The 21,082-nt window shown below is 43.4% G+C and overlaps 1 protein-coding gene across 2 annotated transcripts in view; it reads right to left on the reverse strand.

Moving 5' to 3' along the window:
- Positions 1 to 21,082, reverse strand: part of ACAN (aggrecan) — a 70,945-nt gene that overhangs the window by 20,952 nt on the left and 28,911 nt on the right. For both annotated transcript variants that reach the window (XM_061595463.1, XM_061595462.1), the window contains exons 9-14: positions 20,113 to 20,287; positions 15,960 to 16,087; positions 15,164 to 15,457; positions 11,634 to 11,813; positions 7,676 to 10,960; positions 6,973 to 7,086 (exon numbers count right to left, since the gene is read on the reverse strand). In XM_061595463.1, the coding sequence (XP_061451447.1) occupies positions 6,973 to 7,086; positions 7,676 to 10,960; positions 11,634 to 11,813; positions 15,164 to 15,457; positions 15,960 to 16,087; positions 20,113 to 20,287 (4,176 nt within the window). The remainder of the gene's footprint in view (positions 1 to 6,972; positions 7,087 to 7,675; positions 10,961 to 11,633; positions 11,814 to 15,163; positions 15,458 to 15,959; positions 16,088 to 20,112; positions 20,288 to 21,082) is intronic.

A 21,082-nucleotide genomic window follows, 5' to 3' on the forward strand; every position in this document is an offset into this window, starting at 1 on the left:
CAAGTCAGAGGCAGATGAGGCAACCACCTGAGGTGCCAAATAGAACATAGGAACCTGCCTTGTACTGAATCAGACCACTGGTCCATCTTGCTCAGTATTGTCTACACTGACTGACAGCAGCTCTCCAGGGCTGCAGACAGGAATCTCTTCCAGTTGTACCTGGAGATGCTGGGGAATGAACCTGAGACTTTCTGCTAGATGCTTTACCCCTGTGCTACTGCCTTTGGGACATCTGCTGCAGCCATGTATGTGTCCTACAGAGAAAGTACCACTGCTTGCATTTTGGGAGGAGGTACAGAGAGGCAGCTTAGTATTTTGCCAGGGAGATGATCAAGAGACTTATGATAGGGATACAGATGCCCTTGCAAAGGGGAGAAAATAAAGAAATGGGAGGTCTTGAACCAGGCATGAGAGGGCCAAAAGGGAGCAAAGGACCTTTGGTGAAAGGCCAGGACAAGTAGCCGCATATCCTTGCAAAGTTATTTACTTGTATTTGTGAGCCACAAGAAAGAAAAGTAACTCACATTTTTCCTTATATGGCCACAAGCAAAAAATTAAAAATAAATAAAATAAAAATCCCAGAGGCTTTGTATGTTATATAAGAAATGCTGGAAATTCAAGGGAGAGCCATGTGATCATGTAACTCATGGTTACAGCCCTGAGAAAGGACAAGACATTAAGAATGAACATCTCAAAAAAGAGTATCTACTGTAGGCAAAGTCTTACTTATTAACGTGCTATTGTTATGTTGCCCAGCATATGATGAAGCATATGGGATGGACAAGGAGCAGGTTTTAATTGACCTAGAGCAGAAAAAAAAAACACCCTTATGGTATCTCCCACCTTAACCAATGAGCCCTGATGTTTCAGGTTATTTATAAATAAAAAGGGGGCCTGGTTTTTTTGGTCTTTTCAGCACATTCTGTAAAATCAATTACTGGCATGACTTTCTTTTGTCTGCTTAATTTGGACATCTCGGCTTGTGAGTTTCTTACCCCTCTTGACACCTCATTATGAGAAGAGTTGTGAAGGCAGACAACAGAGTTCTCCAGCCGAATGGAAGCAAGTTTTAACCCTTTAAACCAGGGGTGGGAAGAAGTAGGGATAGCAGAGGAATTCAATCCAGTCCACATTTTAAGGCGAACTTACTGAATTTGCACTTTCCAGAACAATATGGGCACTGAAACACAACCAACCTCCAAAATTTGGACTTCTCTGAATTTTGCAGTTCACTTCTCCAGCAAGTAATGTGTACAACAATGCATATACTAGGGGGTAAAGCATGCATTTTAATTGCATATGTTAGTGAAAACAGCATACAAAAAGGCCTAATATTAGGGGAAATTCTTTGTAAAACATATACATTAGTCAAATTGCATACAAAAATGTGTAGATTAGGAGAAATGGCACAAAAAGCTAATGAATTTTTATGAGGCTTTTTAAAAATAGTAATAATTGCAAACTGATGTGGAGATGTGGAGAACTGAAAAACCAAAATTGACAGATTTGCCCATCCTTAGGCAGAAGTTAGATCAAAATCTACTGACAGATCTGTAGGGGATTTGCAAGGGCTGACAGCTTTCAGTGATTTAACAATAGTGGCAACAAAAAGCCTCCCTCCCTCCTAAATTTATCCGCTGAAATCAACAAAGTTTTGGGGCAAACAGAAGTAGGTGTGTGTGCGTCAGAGCTTGGAAAAGTTACTTTTTTGAACTACAAGTCCCATCAGCCCCAGCCAGCATGGCCACTGGAATGGGCTGATGGGAGTTGTAGTTAATAAAAGTAACTTTTCCAAGCTCTGGACTGTGCGTATGCGCATTTGCGTGTGTGTAAGGATCTGTGAATGAGCTCCAGTTCTGATACTGAGAACACATTCCTGGTCTGAGTGTGTGCTCAGTGGTACCTTGTTGCTCAATTCTGTCCTTGTACCTGAGCCACTATTTTGCACCTGGCATTTGTTCTGATTTGTTTGTGGGAAGGTCATACGACAATGAACATTGAACCTGATGTGCTTGTGACATGTTTATATGTCTTCCCATTTCATCCTACCCTTTTCAATACATTTCCCCATCACGTCACTAACGGCAGAAAATCTGTTTCTTTGAAAAAGTGGATCTGTTGCAGTAGGACAACAAAGAGCTTTAATCCACTTTAACTGCAAACCTATATTTCCCGATATGCGCTCAAATCCCTCCCACAAATAGGGATGGGAGAGAAATTCAACTGAGTTTGCATTTAAAGCTGCACTTGTCAAATTCATACTTTTCTGAAGCAATATGAAAACCAAAACACAGCCACCCTTCGAAATTCATACTTATCTGAATTTTGTGATGCAGTTCTCCAACAAATGTTTACAAAAATGCATATATGGGCAAAAATGTATATTTTAAAAAAAGAATATACTGGTGAAAATAACATTATGTAAAATGCATTATGTTAGGGGAGATAGCTTGCAAAAATGCGTACGTCAGAACTGCAGAGAAAAATGTGTTTGCATCAGAGCTTGGAAACGTTACTTGTTTGAACTACAACTCCCATCAGCCCAATCCAGTGGCCATGCTGGCTGGGGCTGATGGGAGTTATAGTTCAAAAAAGTAACTTTTCCAAGCTCTGGTTTGTATTAGGCAAAGCCCACAATAAAATGCTGAATAATTTTCATGAGCATTTTAAAAAAAGAAATAGCAGATTCCTGCAGAAATGTACAGAACTGAGTTAAAGAATGGAAAAATGAGAGCCCAAGGGAATCAAAATTCACAGATCCTTCCATCCCTACCCACAAAACACAGGCAGTTGGAGGAACCCTTTGTCCACTTCTAGTTGTTTCATCTTTATTCGGTGTGCTAGCCATTGGTCATCACCACACATTCCTTTCACATGTTTAGCAGCAAGAGAAGATAACCAGCTGTATGTTTAGTCCCAGCTTTGACACAGAACCAGAAACAAAACAAAACAAATAAAAAAATGGAAAGGGAATTAACAGGATCCCCCCCCATGATAGGAATTCCAACAAAACCCAGTTCAAATGTCTCTCTGCACCCCACACCCACATTTTCCTTCTCACTGTAACTGCTAGCAATGAAACAGTGGCTGTTGCTCCAATACAGGTTTATTATTCTTTGTGAATGAATAGGTGAACATGCCGTTTCTCCCCCCTCCCTGCCCCAGTTTGAAAGAACTTCACCATGTGATTTTCAAGCACGCATAGATTGGCTATGAGTGAATTAGGGCTCCTCCAGATGACCTCTTTATTGGTTTGCTTGCACAAGGCTTACACAGAGGTTAGATTATATCAAGTCTTTATTCAGTATTTGTTCTGCTTATTGTCTGGGGAAGTTATGTGATCTTAGAGAGAAACAAGAACGGGGGAGAGATTCAACTCAGTTTGCATTTAAAGGAGAATCTACCTAATTCACACTTTCTGAAGCAATATGCAAACTGAAACGTAGCCATCCTTTGAAATCTGCCTGTCTCCAATTTTTGCAATGCAGTCTCCAGCCACATAATGTGTACAAAAATGCATATACTAAGCCAAAGTGTGCCTAAAATGTGTGCATTAGTGAAAAACAATCCTTGTCAAGGATTATCAATACCTCGGCACAGTCATTAACCAAAATGGAGACAATAGTCAAGAAATCAGAAGAAGGCTAGGACTGGGGAGGGCAGCTGTGAGAGAACTAGAAAAGGTCCGAAAATGCAAAGATGTATCACTGAACAGTAAAGTCAGGCTAATTCAGACCATGGTATTCCCGATCTCTATGTATGGATGTGAAAGTTGGACAGTGAAAAAAGCGGTAAGAGAAAAATCAACTCATTTGAAATGTGGTGTTGAAGGAGAGCTTTGCGTATACCATGGACTGCGAAAAAGACAAATAATTGGGTGTTAGAAGAAATTAAACCAGAACTGTCACTAGAAGCTGAAATTATGAAACTGAGGTTATCATACTTTGGACACATCATGAGAAGACATGATTCACTAGAAAAGACAATAATGCTGGGGAAAACAGCAGGGAGTAGAAAAAGAGGAAGACCAAACAAGAGATGGATTGATTCCATACAGGAAGCCACAGACCTGAACTTACAAGATCTGAACAGGGTGGTTCATGACAGATGCTCTTGAAGGTCACTGATTCATAGGGTTGCCATAAGTCATAATCGACTTGAAGGCACATAACAATAACAGTGAAAAACATATAAAATGCATTATACTAGGGAAAATATAAATATTAGTGAAACTATGATTTGCAAAAATGTACATTAGGCAATATTACATACAGAAATGTGTATATTAGGAGAAATTCACATTACTGATGAATTTTCATGAGGACTTTTAAAAAAATCACAAGCTGGTGTGGAACTATGGACAATTAAACTTAAAACTGGAAAAATGAAAAATGGAGAGAACGTGAAATTGACATCCCTAGCTGTCAGTGAATTATGCTCTATAGCACATCCTTGATTATATTATTTTGTCAACACACACACACACAAGTATGAAGATCAAGGTGATCACCCAAAGATACCCTACCAACATAAAAACCAGGGCTGGCACCAGGGGTCAGCATAGCTTGGCATTTGCCAAGGCCCACACCCCAGCAGGGGCAACCACTGAGAGCCACCTGGACCTGCTTCTCTTCCTCCTTGCCTTTTTCACCTGCTTGCTCACCTGATCTCTCACTTGGGCCCAGAAGGGGTGAGCGAGAGAATGGCAGCAGCAGTGAGATGGAGCGGCAGCAGCTGCTGCTTTTTGTCTGGCACGAAAGCAGGTGGTGGTAAAGGCAAGGAGGAGTAAGAGTTACAGCAGGTGAGACCACAAGAACATCAGAAGAGCCGGATAAGACCAAAGGTTCACTTAGCTAAGCATCCCCTTTTAACAGTGTTCAACCAGGTGCCTACAGGAAGCCCACAAGCAGGACATGAGTGCAACAGCACTACTTCCCGCCTGTGATTCCCAACAACTGGCATTCAGACTCATGCCGTCTCCGACACTGGGGGTGTAGTGCATAGCCATTGTGGCTAGTAGCCACTGATGGCCTTATCATCCATAAATTCATTTAATCCCCTTTTAAAGCCATCCAGGTTGGAGTCCACCGCTACATCCCAGGGCAGCATACTCCAAAGTTAACTGTATGCTGTGTGAAGAAGCATCTCATTTTGCTTGTTCTGAATCTTCCAAACTTCAGCTTCATTGGATGGCAGTGGTGGGGAGGGGGAGGAGAGACCACACAGAAAGAGATGGAACCACTGAGGATGCCTGGCCCAAGAGCCCCCTAAAATTTGGAACTGGTACCAACAAAGACATACCATATCTTCTCCTCCTTTGCTTCAACGCTGCTCCCTTTTAAGTTCAAATTAATAACTTAATGAAATGAGAAAGCAATTTGGATGTCTTGATGTCCCCCCAAATGTGATATGTGATGCTACAATCTCTGATTTCAAAATAAATCCATGGGTCCTACTTAGAATAGACCCACTGAAGATAATGGACCCATTAGATGTCTCCATGAATTTTTATGGGTCTACTCTGAGTAGGATTAACATTGGCTGCAACCTAATATCACAGGATCAAACAGTGCGAAACAGCAGCACAAAGATGTCATAGAGGAGCCTTGAAATGATAAGGTACCAGCAATTCAGAATCTGATGCTGGGGTTCAGGGTGCATCGGGCCTGTCCAGCAATCCTCCATGAGAGGGAGAGGTGTGATAGGGATGAGAGCCAGTGTGGTGTAGTGGTTAGAGTGTTGGATAGGGCTTGAAAGACCAGGGTTGAAATCCCCACTCAGTCATGAACCTCACTAGGTGACCTTGGACAAGTCACAGTCTCTCAGCCTAACCCACTGGTCTTCAACCTTTGTCCCCAGATGTTGTCGGACTACAATTCCTGTCAAGCCCAGCTAGCTTAGCCCATGGCCAAGGATAATAGAAACTGCAGTTCAACAACATCTGGGGACCCACGGTTGAAGAACAGTGGTCTAAGCTACCTCACAGGGTTGTTGTGAGGATAAAATGGGGAAGGGGAAAAACATCTTGAAGAAAAGATGGGACATGAACATGATAATAAATAAAATACATTTTGTTTGATGTGCATGTAACTCTTTCACAGGAGGATCCTACTGTGAACTTTTAAAAGGAGCAGTTTCCTTCCGAACCTGGAAACCCAGGCTGATTATGTACCATACATTTAAAGCACATGGCTTTCCCCAAAGCATCCTGGGAGCTGTAGTTTATGCCCCACAGAGCTACAATTCCAGGCACCCTTTAAAAACTACAGTTCCCAGGATTCTTCGGGGAAAGTCGTGTTTTAAATGTATGGTGTATATGCAGCCCTACATGAGATCTGAGGATGCAAAGCCAAATGGCTAAGACCAGATCCATCTCCCTTGTGGCTATAACTATGAAAGAAACTGCTGCTTGGGATTTTGTTGCTGCACTAGGTGAAGAAGTCCCTTCCCAGAGAGATTATGTCAACTGGCACTGGGCTGGTGCTCCGTAGCCATTTCTGATACATTACTTTTGAATGCTTACGAGTTTGTATTGAACTGCATTAATTGCTTATTGAATTGTTTGCTTTTGCTTTACTTACATGCTATTGTATGTGTGTGTTTTAAATATGATTACATTGATGGAAATGTAGTTTGCTAATTTTTAATGCTTTGTTTTTATGACGAGCTGCTTTGAGCTCAATGTTGTTGGAAAAGCCACATCGAATCAAATCAAAACAAATCAATCTTGTTGCACTTGGGGAAATTAATCCTCAGGAATCCTGAGCAGATCTGTAGTTCTACTGGCACATGAACAAACCAACATCATGACAATGCATCGTGGATAAGCACTCTGTTCTTAGTTCTCCCTCCATGCTTGGACCCTGGGACATTTGCCCAAAATGCCCAATGAGCAGAGCAGGTTTGCAATAACACTCATTTCAGTAGGGTGAATATTCCCCTCCACCTCCATATTAAGAAGTCAGGACTTACCTATGTCACAGCGATCGCCCATATATCCAGGTGGGCACAGGCAAGTGATGCTCCCATCTTGTTCCTGACAGGTCCCAACACCACATGGCTTCTCTTCACATGTCTTGGGTGTAACTGCAACCATGAAAGGAAGGTAAGCATTGATGGTTCCTCCCACTGGTGGTTGGTTGATCTAGTTCCCCACCCCTAGTTTAGATAATCAATCATTTAGGTCAGGGATAGGGAAGCTCAGGCCTCTCTAGATGCCCTCAGGCTCTCCCCACCCCACACCCCCTCCCCAACCACCTCCCTCAACTCCCTTGAGTGTTTTTGCCTGGCTGGAATGTGTCTGTGAACTCTGATGATGCCTTTTGCTACCTTGAATGGAGGATAAAGAGGGATATGTGTGAATATATGTAGAAACTAGCCTACTGTACAAAGGCAAAATTTACATTCATTGCTCCACCCACTTTTGCCTCTGGTCCCGCTCACTACTGGAATGTCCCCCCCCCAAAAAAAAGGTTTCCCAGAAGGGAATGCAGCTCTGAAGCTGAAAAAGGCCCCCCACCCCTGATTTAGGTGAACAGGAATGAGGTTCTACTGATGAAAGGCAGCATGCTTAAGGAGGGTACGGAAGAGACTCAGTGAGTGTTAACATTCTGGAGATTCAGATAAGAAAGACTTACTATTGGAGGTTCTATTGTACATATATTTTCAACTGTACCTTGTGCAGTAGGTGTTGCATTAGCTGTTATTTCAGGTGAACCTTCAGGCAGGAAATCAGTGGCAGTAGGAGGTGTTGGTGGAACCTCTGGAATAGCCACACCTTCCACTTCTGACCCTGGTGTTATTTGTGTATAGGCATCTGTTTTAACCTGGTCTTCTTCTAGATGCTTGGAGTGTTCAGTTAGTTCAGCATCTGGATTACTGGTCCCAGGTAGACTATCTGGCAACAAAGCTTTCTCCGGAACATCTGAGACAGGGTGAGGGGGTGGCCCAGAACTGTCCCCATGGATTTGACTCCTTTCTTCAAGTCCTTCAGAGGGCAATCCACTGGTAAAAAGTACTCCAAATGTTTCTGAATAGCTTTCGGGTAATGCTGATGTTTCATTACCCTTTTCATAAAGAGTGGACATTTCTGGGTGGCTTTCTGGGAATGTTGATGCTTCACCACTCATTTCATGAACAGTAGAGGTGTCTACACCAGCTTCATGAAATGTGGATGCCTCACCACTTGTTTTATGGTGAGCAGAGGTGTCTACACCAACTTCATGAAATGTGGATGTCCCACCACTCGTTTCATGAAGAGTAGAGGTTTCTACACCAGCTTCATGAAATGTGGATGCCTCACCACTTGTTTCATGGTGGGTAGAGGTGTCTACACCAGCTTCATGAAATGTGTATGTCCCACCACTCGTTTCATGAAGAGTAGAGGTTTCTATACCAGCTTCATGAAATGTGGTTGTTCCACCACTTATTTCATGAACAGTAGAGGTGTTTACACCAGCTTCATGAAATGTGGGTGCCTCACCACTTGTTTCATGGTGAGTAGAGGTTTCTACATCAGCTTCATGAAATATGGATGTTTCACCACTAGTTTCATTAAGAGTAGAGGTTTCTATACCAGCTTCATGAAATGTGGTTGTTCCACCACTTATTTCATGAACAGTAGAGGCTTCTACACCAGCTTCATGAAATGTGGATGTTCCACCACTTATTTCATGAACAGTAGAGGCTTCTACACCAGCTTCATGAAATGTGGATGCCTCACCACTTGTTTCATGGTGAGTAGAGGTGTCTACACCAGCTTCATGAAATGTGTATGTCCCACCACTCGTTTCATGAAGAGTAGAGGTTTCTATACCAGCTTCATGAAATGTGGTTGTTCCACCACTTATTTCATGAACAGTAGAGGTGTTTACACCAGCTTCATGAAATGTGGGTGCCTCACCACTTGTTTCATGGTGAGTAGAGGTTTCTACATCAGCTTCATGAAATATGGATGTTTCACCACTAGTTTCATTAAGAGTAGAGGTTTCTATACCAGCTTCATGAAATGTGGTTGTTCCACCACTTATTTCATGAACAGTAGAGGCTTCTACACCAGCTTCATGAAATGTGGATGTTCCACCACTTATTTCATGAACAGTAGAGGTGTTTACACCAGCTTCATGAAATGTGGGTGCCTCACCACTTGTTTCATGGTGAGTAGAGGTTTCTACACCAGCTTCATGAAATATGGATGTTTCACCACTAGCTTCATTAAGAGTAGAGGTTTCTACACCAGCTTCATGAAATATGGATGTTTCACCACTAATGTCATGATATTCAGAGGGGTTTATGGTACTTTCAGGATATGCAGAAGTCTCTCCACCAGCTGTGGAGGCTTCCCCACTTGATTCAGGAAAATGGTGATATGTTGCCTCTGTTCTTCCAGCCATTTCTTGTGAGATTGCTGGGCTCGTCACAGATTCTATAAGTTCAGATGTTACTAAAGTGACTTCTGGGATTCCAGAGGCATCACCGCTAGTACCTGTTACTGTTGAAGACTCTCCACTAAGGTCAGTGACACCAGCAATTTCACCACTAAAATATGGAACACCTGATAATGTTCTACTGATGTCAACTGTCCCTGATGGAAATCCACTAGCTGTCGTTACACCATATGGTTCCCCAGATGCCTCCCTCTCTCCTGAAGGAAGTCCACTGATTTCTAATATCCCAGATGTCCCTTCTCCTAGTTCCTGGGCAGCAGATGGCTGTGTTACAACTTCCACCAAAGTTGTATCCACAAGGTAGATTGTGGGAAACCCAGACGCAAGTCCACTGTAATCATAAATTCCAGATGGCAAGCTACTGGTGAGACCAACACCCGAACTTTCTCCACTAATGTCTGTTAGTCCACTTGGAAGTTCACTGATTTCATGAGCTCTTGAAGTCCACCCACTGAAGTCTATTTGGCCAGAAGGCTGACCACTCACATCTGGAATTCCAGACACCATGCCTGATAAACCTTCGTCTCCTGAAGCCAACCCACTCATTTCTACAAATCCTTTCCCTTCTTCTTCTTTAGCTGCAGGAGTTGTCACTTCAAACAGATTAGCATCTATGAATGTGACCCCTGAAGGCTCGCTGCTTCCATCAATACCAGAAGCTTGGCCACTTAAGTCCACAAAACCACTTACATCAGGTATCCCAAAATGTTCTCTACTGAAAATTCCTGAAGACAACCCACTAATATCTGGCAGACCAGATGATTGTCCACTAACATCAAGTCCTGATGGTAATCCACTGAGATCAGGTATCCCAGACAGCTCACCATTGATATCGAGTCCTGAGGAAAGCCCACTAATGTCAGGTATTCTACTGACTTCAACTCCCGAGGGTAATCCACTGGTTACCCCACTAATGTCCCATTCAGCAGAGGGAAACCCTGGTAAGTCTCCATCTCCACTGACCTCAATTGTTCCTTTCCCTTCCACTTCCTTGTCCGTTGCTGTGGTTACAACTTCCACCAATGTGGCATTCACAAGGGACACGGTAGGAAATCCGGATGTGAGACCACTGTAATCATACTCCCCAGATGGTAAGCCACTAAAATGTTCAAAACCAGAATTCTCTCCACTAAATCCAGAAGGCAACCCACTCATTTCTGGAATCCCTTTGCCTTCTTGAAGTCCAGGTACTCGTTCTTGGATTCCCGAGGCAATCCCTGATGTCAATTCTTCATCTCCAGAAGGTAAGATGCTGACCTCAATAATGCCAGAAGTTAGGCCACTTAAGTCTTCTGATGGTAGCCCACTCTCTCCAGAAGGAAGCTCACTAAAGTCTGTGGCTCCAGAAGGGAGTCCGCTTTCTCCAAATCCAGAAGGTTCTCCACTAGGTTCAAACATCCCGCTTATATCTGGAGCTCCAGATGTCCAGCCAGAATCATATGTTTTTGTGACTGGAGCTTCTGCACTTGTTTCATCAGGTGTTCCATCAACAGAAGGAACAGCTGATGGACTCACTTTAAAAAAAAGTTGGAAAAGAGAGAAAAAGAAACACCATGTTAAAACAAATCTTATTCAAGAGCACCACGACAATTTCTCATGTGATAGAAAGAGAAGCATCAGCTTAGGCTACTTGCAATGTCAGACTTCACACCTAGGAGCAATGCTAGCAGGAAGACATGTATAATGAAAAAGATGGGTCCTATTGTGTAGCTTCTGAGTTATCAACAATGTTTCGCCGAATAACAGCCCTCCCTGTTAGTAAAAGTTAGTGAAAATAACACAGAGAAATGCATTTATGCTAGGAGAAATTGTTTGCAAAAATGTATATATTAGTCAAAACTGCATACAAAAATGTGTGTTAGGAGAAATTCACACTAAAGTGCTGAAGATTTTTTTTTAAAAAAAATCACAAAGTGCTGCAGAAATGTAGAGAACTTAATTTAAGACTGGAAAAATTAGAAATGGATAGAACTGGAATTGACATCCCTACATGGCACAAAGGTAGCCAAGGCAGTGCTTGTGAGCACGCATACGCCCTCCAAGCCCTTCCTTTGCAACTGCAACATCCCCCTTTCCTCTTCAAGCCTAATTGCGATGGGAAAGATGAATTTTTGGGAGGGTCACAGATGGGGAGGGAGGGATGAATCTGAATAGGGCTACAGAGTTAAACCATGGAACCCAACATACCAGACAACAATGATATATTCGTCGGAAACACTTCTGTTCCCCACTCAGTCTGGTTTTCAACATCAGTTGCAAATTCCATTTCCACAGTCGTTTCCTCCCCAGAAGGGACTTCCTCAATCCCAGGGACTAGCTGGGCTGCAATGAGATCTTCCTCTATGTCCTCATACAGAGATGGTTGAGCTGAAAGAAAAAAAAAATATTGCGGTGACTGTCCAAGAGTGTCCTTTGTGTCTCAGATGTCTAATGTCTATTCCCTATTATATATGGCGTAGGACAGACTGATGGCTACGATGCCAGTGGGGTAGTGAATCTGCTCTGGATTTCAGTCAAAATTTTCAAGGAGCTGTTGAAGGTGCTGAACCTATTTTGAGAATAGGTGTCAGCACCCTGGACAGCTCCTTGAAAGTTTGGACTAAAACCAGGAGCAGATTCACTGCCTCATTTATTTATTATTTATTTATTTCATTCCATTTCTATACCGCCCTTAGCCTATGGCTCTCTGGGCAGTTCACAGCAAGGAATAAAATACAATACAGTAAAAATAAAAATCAGATAAAATCGCTAAAAACATACAGCTTGAGCATTTAACCACTTGGAATAAAATTAACTTGACAATAAAGCATTAAAATGCCTGGGAGAATAAAAAGGTTTTAACCTGGCGCCGAAAAGATAGAAGAGAAGGCGCCAGGCGCACCTCATTGAGGAGACTGTTCCATAATTCGGGGGCCACCACTGAAAAGGCCCTAGATCTAGTAACAGCCCTCCGAGCTTCCCTATGGGACGGGACTCGGAGGAGGGCCTTAGATGTTGAACGTAGTGAGCGGGTAGGTTCATAGCGGGAGAGGCGTTCCGCAAGGTATTGTGGTCCCGCACCATGTAAGGCTTTATAAGTCAAAACTAGCACTTTGAATCTAGCCCGGAAACAAATAGGTAGCCAGTGCAAACACGCCAGAACAGGTGTTATATGTGCACATATGTGCATATGTCTGGTCCTTGTCAGCAGTCTGGCTGCTGCGTTTTGCACTAGCTGTAGTTAGGCAGCCCCACGTAGAGTGCATTGCAGTAGTCCAATCTCGAGGTTACCAGAGCATGGACAACTGAGGCGAGGTCATCACTATCCAGATAGGGGCGTAGCTGGGCTACCAACCGAAGATGGTAGAACGCATTCCGTGCCACCGAGGCCACCTGAGCCTCAAGTGACAGGAATGGATCGAAAAGGACCCCCAAGCTACGAACCTGTTCCTTCAGGGGGAGTGTAACCCCATCCAGAACAGGTTGAACATCCACCACCTGGGTCGAGAAGGCACCCACCAACAGCGTCTCAGTCTTGTCAGGATTGAGCTTCAGTTTGTTAGCTCTCATCCAGTCCATTATCGCGGCAAGGCAACGGTTCAGCACATTAACAGCCTCACCTGAAGAAGATGAAAAGGAGAAATAGAGTTGTGCGTCATCAGCATACTGGTGACAACGCACTCCAAAGCTCCTGATGACCACTCCCAGCGGCTTCATATAGATGTTAAAGAGCATAGGGGACAGAACCGATCCCTGCGGGACTCCACAATGGAGAGTCCAGGGCATCGAGTAATGTTCCCCAAGCCCTACCTTCTGGAGACGATCCACCAAGTAGGAGCGGAGCCACTGCCAAGCGATACCTCCAACTCCCAGTTCCGTGAGTCTCTCCAGAAGGATACCATGGTCGATGGTATCAAAAGCAGCTGAGAGGTCAAGCAGAATCAACAGGGTTACACTCCCCCCGTCCCTCTCCCGACATAGGTCATCATACAGGGCGACCAAGGCTGTTTCAGTGCCGAAACCGGGTCTAAAACCGGATTGAAATGGATCAAGATAATCGGTTTCATCCAAGAGTACCTGGAGCTGGTTGGCAACCACACGCTCTAGAACTTTGCCCAAAAATGGGATGTTCGCAACCGGTCTATAGTTGTTCAGATTATCTGGGTCCGGAGAAGGTTTCTTCAGGAGTGGTCTCACCACCGCCTCTTTCAGACAGCAGGGGACCACTCCCTCTCTCATGGAGGCATTTATCACTTCCCTGGCCCAGCCGGCAGTTCCAACCCTGGCAGCTTTCACTAGCCAAGAAGGGCAAGGATCCAGTACGGAAGTGGATGCACGCACCAGTCCAAGTACCTTGTCAACGTCCTCAAGCTGTACCAACTGAAATTCATCCAATAAGTGAGGACAAGCCCGTGCTCCGGATACCTCATTAGGTTCAACTGCCATAATATTGGAGTCTAAGTCCCAGCGGATGCATGAGATTTTATCTTGGAAGTGCCCAGCAAACTCATTACAGCGGGTTTGAGATGGTTCTAAGATATCCGGAGGGTTAGGATGAAGAAGCCCTCGGACAACTTTAAAAAGCTCCGCTGGGTGGTTGAGAGATGATTTAATAGTGGCAGCAAAATATCGCTTTTTTGCTGCCTTCACCGCTTCCATATACCGTTTAGTGGAAGCACTTACCAAGGCATGATTGCATCCGTCGGGAGTCCGCCTCCATCTGCACTCAAGCCTCCTCCTCTCTTGCTTCATCGCTCTCAACTCCGGGGTATACCACGGAGCTGCATGAGCTCTGCAAGGGAGATACTGTCGCTACTTAGAGAATGAGGCCCCATCTTCGCTATACATTTAAAGCAGCAACATACTACTTTAAACAGTCATGGCTTCCCCAAGTGATTCCTGGGAACTGTAGTTTGTTACACTAGTACAGCTGAGGGTTGTTAGAAGACCCCTGTTCCCCTCATAGAGCTACAATTCCCAGAGTTCCCTGGGAAGAAGGATTTATTGTTAAACCACTCTGGGAACTGTAGCTCTGTGTGTGGGGGTAGAGATCTCCTAACAACTCTAAGCACCCTTAACAAATTACAGTTCCCAGGAATTTTGGGGGGAAGCCACAACTGTTTAAAGTGGTATAATACTGCTTTAAATGTATAGTACAGATGGGGCCTGAGTATAGAGAGAAGCACCTCCTCCTCCTCCTCCTTCATCTTCTTCATCTTCGTTGTCTTCTTCTTGGTCTTCTTGGTCTTTGTCTTCGTCATTTTGTCTTCATCGTCTTTGTCTTCATCTTTGTCTTCTTCACACTCAATTCTGAATGAATAATCTTCCCCCATGCACTCTACGTAATTTACATTATTCTATCATGGCTCCTGTTTTATTTCCTCAGCGAAAAGGCTTCCACTGTTTCAACCTTTTAAAATCATTCATGTACTTCTTCCTGTCTGAAATAGATTGTCTGGTATGGCCCCGTAATGCTTGAAAAACTTTCTATGATGAGGCGGAGACACATAAGAACATAAGAAGTGCCCTGCTGGATCAGGCCAGTGGCCCATCTAGTCTAGCATCCTTTTCTCACAGTGGTCAACTTTAGTTTCAAGGACCTTAGAAGCTCCTCTAAAATCCAGAGTGGATTTCACTGCCACCCTGACATTAGAGCCACCAGCCACCCCTGCAACCAGATGACTACAGGAAGCCTGTAAGCAGGACCTGAGTGCAACAGCAATGCTCCCAGACTGTACCTCTGAAACAGAAAGCATGGTGCTTTGATTGTGGGTCAGGGAATCCTGTCTGATTGGAGTACAAGTAGGTGGTCCTCACACCAGGCTGCTCCCCACCACACGCAGGACGTGGGTTGACAATGGGATATCGAAGGCTGCCATCAGCCAGCCAGCCAGCAAGGCAGTTATCCAGGCCCAATCTCCAGGCAGCATAAAGTTGTCCAGTAGAAGCCAGAGTGGCATTCTGGCTCTGACAGTATTCTTGGGCTTCCAGTAAGGTGAACTGGTCTGGTTGTGTTGCAAAGAAGACCTCACCTAGGGATAAAACAGTATGTATGAATTTTGACTAGGGATGTCAGAGAATTCTGACAAACATGGAAACTGCTGAAGTTCGCTTATTTGTCCCCTGTAACAGAACAGAAATCAATCCATTGAATATGGTTGGTATTTGCTGTTGTTGCTTTCAGTATTCAAACGATACATAATTGATTTTGTTCCCTCCCATTTGCATTGTGTTTACTTTGCACTGAAATGAATGGGGTGGAATAACCTAATGACAATGTAATGTATGTGATTTCATCACAGTGGACAGTAAGTCAAATAGGTGGAAGATGAACCGCAGCGGAACAGAAATGGTGCTGCATGTGACAAATACAGGGCAGAATAGAAACTGGTGCTTTCTTACATTCCTAGTTTTGACTCAGACTTTACCTGTTTTCCATGAGTCTGTCTGGCACATGTTGGCATAGGCATGCATACATTAACATGCAGATTATGCTGCCCTTCCAACACAGATACTATGGGGGAAAAAACTTACCATTCAGTCTCTTGATATAGCAGTATACATCAAACATCTCTGATGCTGGGCGCATACCATATGTCCGGACTCCTGGGATATCTTCTTTGTCTCCTTCACATTTGCTCCGTGGAATCGCAATGGGGTACCTATCCAATGAAGACAAGGGAGGCATTTTACTTAAGATCTCTACTTATGTAGAAAATTTATATACCACTTGATCAAAGAGCTCTCCAAGCAGTGTACAAATACAATTGTAAATAAAACACAGCTAAAACACTCCCACCAATTAAAAACAAACATGCATAAAAACCATCATTGTAAAAGCAAAGATAAAATCAATAAAACCTTTAAAACCATGTCTGGGTAGGCTTGCCGAAACAAAAAAGTTTTTGGCAGGTGTCTAAAACAATATAGCGAGGGTGTCTACTTAATTGTCAATAGGCAGGGAGTTCCAAAGCACAGGGGCTGTCACACTAAAGGATCATCTCTCCATCATGTAGAACAGATATTATGTGGCATCAGCACAGGCCTGCCTGTAATAAAAATTAGACTGGCAGCCACAAGAAACAGGACCTTCTCAGTGGTGAACATAGGAAGTTGCCTTATCCTGAGTCAGACCCATCTAGCTCAGTATTGTCTACACTGACTAGCAGCAGCTTTCCAGGGTTTCAGGCAGGATTCTCTTCCAGCCTTACCTGGAGATGCTGGGGACTGGCAGCGACATCCCAGGTTTCAGGCAGGGGACATTTCTAGCCCTATCTGGTGATGCTTGGGATTGAACCTGCAATCTTCTCTATGCAACACAGATGTTCTACCCCTGGGCTACAGCCTTTGCTAAAGTAGATCAGTGCAGCTACAGTCACTCAATTAGATAAACATTCATTTCTTAATTGTTTGAGTTTTAGTTTCTTTAATTACTTAAGTCAGCAATTCAATACACCCTTACCTGGGGATAAGTCCCATTGAATCCAATGGAGCTCACTTCTGAGTAGACGCGTACTGGATTGCAGCCTAAAGCTGCATAAATTGACACATGAGAACAATTATTTTAAAGAAAAGAGCATCCCTTTTTGATGATGATGCACAGATGTGTCACAGCAAGCATCATCTTAGAAAAGAGGCATTCTACCTTCTCTCACCCACAGGGAGAAAAATGCTTCTTTTAAGATGGTGAATGCCACCTGCAGTTTTTAGAATTTCCTGTATCAAAATAATTTTTTTTAAAAAAAACCCAACAGACTGACTAATTAGGGGACACATTTTAGCTGATCAAACTATTTTAAAACCCGTTAGTCAATTAATTGACTAAATCATCAATATCATAATCACATATTTAAATAACAGATTTCGGTGAGGGGTTAAAGATGAGGAACAGGAGCATCCCTAATTGCATAGAGCACGGGTTCCCAAACTGTGGTCCATGGACACCAGTGGTCTGCAAGCTTAACTCAGGTGATCCATGGCATGGAGTAAATTAGTTGTCCAAGACAGGAGGTGGCACATCTATTATATTAAACATTCATATTGATTTTTTAATTGGATTTTGATGGCTTCTTTTTAATTCTTATATTGTATTTTGCTGTATTAGAATGTGAATTCTGTGGAATCCTAGAACAGCAAAAACCTTTAAGTGGTCTGCAAAGACCCTCTGCAATATTCAAGTGGTCCATGTGGAAAAAAACTGAGAACCACTGGATGAGAAACAATTGTAATTAAGTGGTATATAAAATGACAAAAAATAAAGAAGTAAATATTTATTTATCTATAAATAAATATTCCTGGCTGAGGTCAGGGCTGGCTCCAGGAGTGAGTGCCTACTGGTGGGCTCCTTCCTACATCGGTGCCCCCCCCCAGCTGTGGGTTTATTTGATGGCAGCAGCAGGAAGCTACAAACCACTATTTTTAATTTTCCATCATGCTTCTAATGCAGCATTATGTTGGCCAAATGCAAAAGAGGACAAGGTTTGTTCACTTTTATAGCTGTGTGGAAGAAGCAGAACCTGTACAATTCATTTTAAAAAGGAACCAGTTCTAGTTCAACATGTCCACAAAGAAACTTATTGCAATTCACACTCATCCTTGAGCTCAATTCATAGTTCAAGTTAATCCAAAAGATCATTGGCAGTTTTTTGTCAGCATTCAGAATTGTCAGCATTCAGAACCTTACAAGCTGCTGTGGCAAAGAATAAAATACACTTAAGAAAACATCAAAACACACCCACAGTGAAATGTTTAATATATTTTCCTCAACACTTACAATCTTTAAACTTAAAGACCTGAAGTGTCTAAAGAATAAAAAAAATGAACCTCAATGATATGACTTGGTATAACACAGCTTTCTGTTTTCCGAGTTTTCCACAATGACCCGGAGTGATGCTATGTCTGAGGCATTGGGCGAAACTTGAAAACGGCAGCTTGCATTTAACTCAAAACAGCAGCATGTCCAGAAGGCCCAAGGCAAGAGTCGGCACTGGTGAGCCCTTCCAGACTACTACAACATCATCAGTTGCCCAAAGGTGCCAAATGCTGACACTGGCAGCTATATGAGATTTGTTCTGAGATTTCCCAGGTCACAGCTCCTTATTTAAACCAGCTCTCTGCTAAATGATGGTCATAGAACTTACAGCGGGGGGGGGATCAGGATTTGGCTGGTGGGCTGGATCATGAGCCCCCTGACCCCTACGGGCCATTTTGATAGGTAGGCAAGGCCACTCAATAATCACCTGATGATGTCAGGTGACCCAACTTCAATGCTGAGCCTGTGGGGCTTGCTGCAAATGTCAATCATCTGAACTCTCTAGTGGAGCCGATCCCTGTGGCACTTACAGCAAGCCCTGCTTTGGGAAGAGATCAGGTGCACTACGGCATTTCCAATCAGGAACTCGCTAGCGCAGTTGATCCCAGTGGGGCTTGTTGTTAGTGCAGATCATCCGATCAGTGCTTATAGCAAGGAATAATTGGGAGTGCACTTTGCAGCCGTGTCTTTACCTGCCCCACACCTGATATTACATACAACATCAGGTGTGGGGCAGGTGGGCATATTTTGGGGGAAATAGCCTTATGGGCCAAATTGGAACCCCTACTGCTGATCTGGCTCATGGGCGGGAGGTTCCCCACTGATGATTCAGAGGTATCTGGGTCCTTCACATGATTTGAAAATGTTGGAATCATGCCTTCCATTTGGAGAAAGCATGGCAATAAAGAACATGTTCAGATTACAGCAGCAGATCACCTTTCAAGTCTGCATTATTGCATCTCGGGCAGCTTCTCCTCTTGAAATTTAAAGAATTTTGAACACTCCTGCGAGTCGACAACCTAAGTGTAAATATCTTGCTGGGGAAGGAGGCAGCTCAGTACGTACCACTAGCTCTCTGAGACAGACACAAACCTGTGCAATGGCTTCCAAAGCTTCACAAGGCATTTCTATAAAAAGTCTCCCACTAGGAGCCTTGTGTATCCATCTAGCAATTTCAGGAATCATTCCCCAGAAAGGATGAGAAGCCTGTCTCTTGGGATGAGTTCCCATGGAAGCAGTAAGCCTGCCTCTTAATTGCACCCAGGATTCCTTGGAGAAAGCAACCTGCTTTAAATGTATGGTGTGGATGTGATCTCAGTCTGCAGATAAGGACTCGCATGACTGGAATGCTCCATTAAAACAAATCCCTCCACCTAGAGGGTGACCTTCCCATCTGTAGAATGCTCACCCCAGGAAGAAGCACCTGGCACCATCCTTGTCAGTCTTTAGGCACCAGGCTAAGACCTTTTTGTTCACTCAGGCCTTTGGTAATGAAATTGCCTCCTACGGTGGTGCTCATCTTTTAGTGAGGTGGGTAGGACTTGTATTTATTAATGTGTTATTGGATGATCATTTTATGTATTCCTTCCTGCTGGAAGGAAGGGTGGGATATAAATCAAATAATAAATAAATATTTTGTATTTTTCATTGTTTTATTTTTCCTGGTTTTAAACTGTTATTTGTTGCATTTTATCTTGTTAAGTCACTTTGAAACTTTTTCTTCTGTAGAAAGTGACTGAAGAATGATAATGATAAGATAATAACATGTTTGAAAATGGCTGTGATACCACTTCTTAATAATCTCTCCTCCAGGCTAAATATACCCAACTCGTTAAACCTTTCAACAAGGCTTGCTGAGTCACTACCTGTCCTTACCTGACAGTCTGGTCCCTCAGCCAGCCAGCATCACATTGATCATAACCATCCTCATAGGCAGCCTGCAATTGTTCAGGAGTGGCAATAATAGCATTATTATCTAGGCAGGCTTGCTGGGCTTTGACAAAAGTCAGGCAATATCTATTGGTGGATGCTCGATAATGAAAGACAACACCTGTTAAAGAAAACAAAAGAATTGAAGAGGAAATTGAGCATGGACCCATCAATGCCTGCATTGCATTTCCACTAGGGTTGTGCCAAAATTTCTGTAATTTCAAAATTTGCTTCAGAAGTAGCCAGGGGTGTAGTCATCCAGGGTCACAGGGGATCTTAGACCCTTTACTTTTTTTGGGAGCAGGGTCCCAGCAGGCTCCCTATGTTTCCAGCATCTTACAAGCCAAACAGCATGAAAGGGGGAGTGTGTTGGTCACTTAGAAGAGTCTTCTAATGTTTGTCCTTGTCCTTTCCTGCTGATTGGAGACAATCAGAGTGAAAGGAGATGAATCAGTAACTGAGAAGGCTCTTTTCAGTAGCTAACACTCCCCCCTTTTCATGCTGATTGGCTCCTAGGGACATCTGCTGTTGTGGGAGAAGGCTATAACTCAGTAGCCAAAAAGGGTGTGTGTGGCTGTGACTATTATGAAGGGACCCTGCACTTCCAAATTTGCTACTACATTACTGGAAGTAGCACAACTGACACTTGGAACTGAGGAATGCTTTGGCAAACCACACACACTAGGGTGGGGCCTTCCGTGTTGGTGGTTTTGTCTCAGTCCTGTTTTCCATAAAATATTTAAAGTGCAGTTAGGGATGGAGGAGAAATTTGGTTTGGTTCACATTAAAATGAATGGGCACTTCTCAAAAGAATATGTGAACCAAGGTGCAGCCATCCTTCAAAATTTACTCTGAAATTTACACCTCCAAATTTTGTGATGCAGTTCTTCAACAAAATAATGTGTACAAAAAAAAT

This window comes from Rhineura floridana, chromosome 14, assembly GCF_030035675.1.
Source record: "Rhineura floridana isolate rRhiFlo1 chromosome 14, rRhiFlo1.hap2, whole genome shotgun sequence".
Taxonomy (NCBI): Eukaryota; Metazoa; Chordata; class Lepidosauria; order Squamata; family Rhineuridae; genus Rhineura; species Rhineura floridana.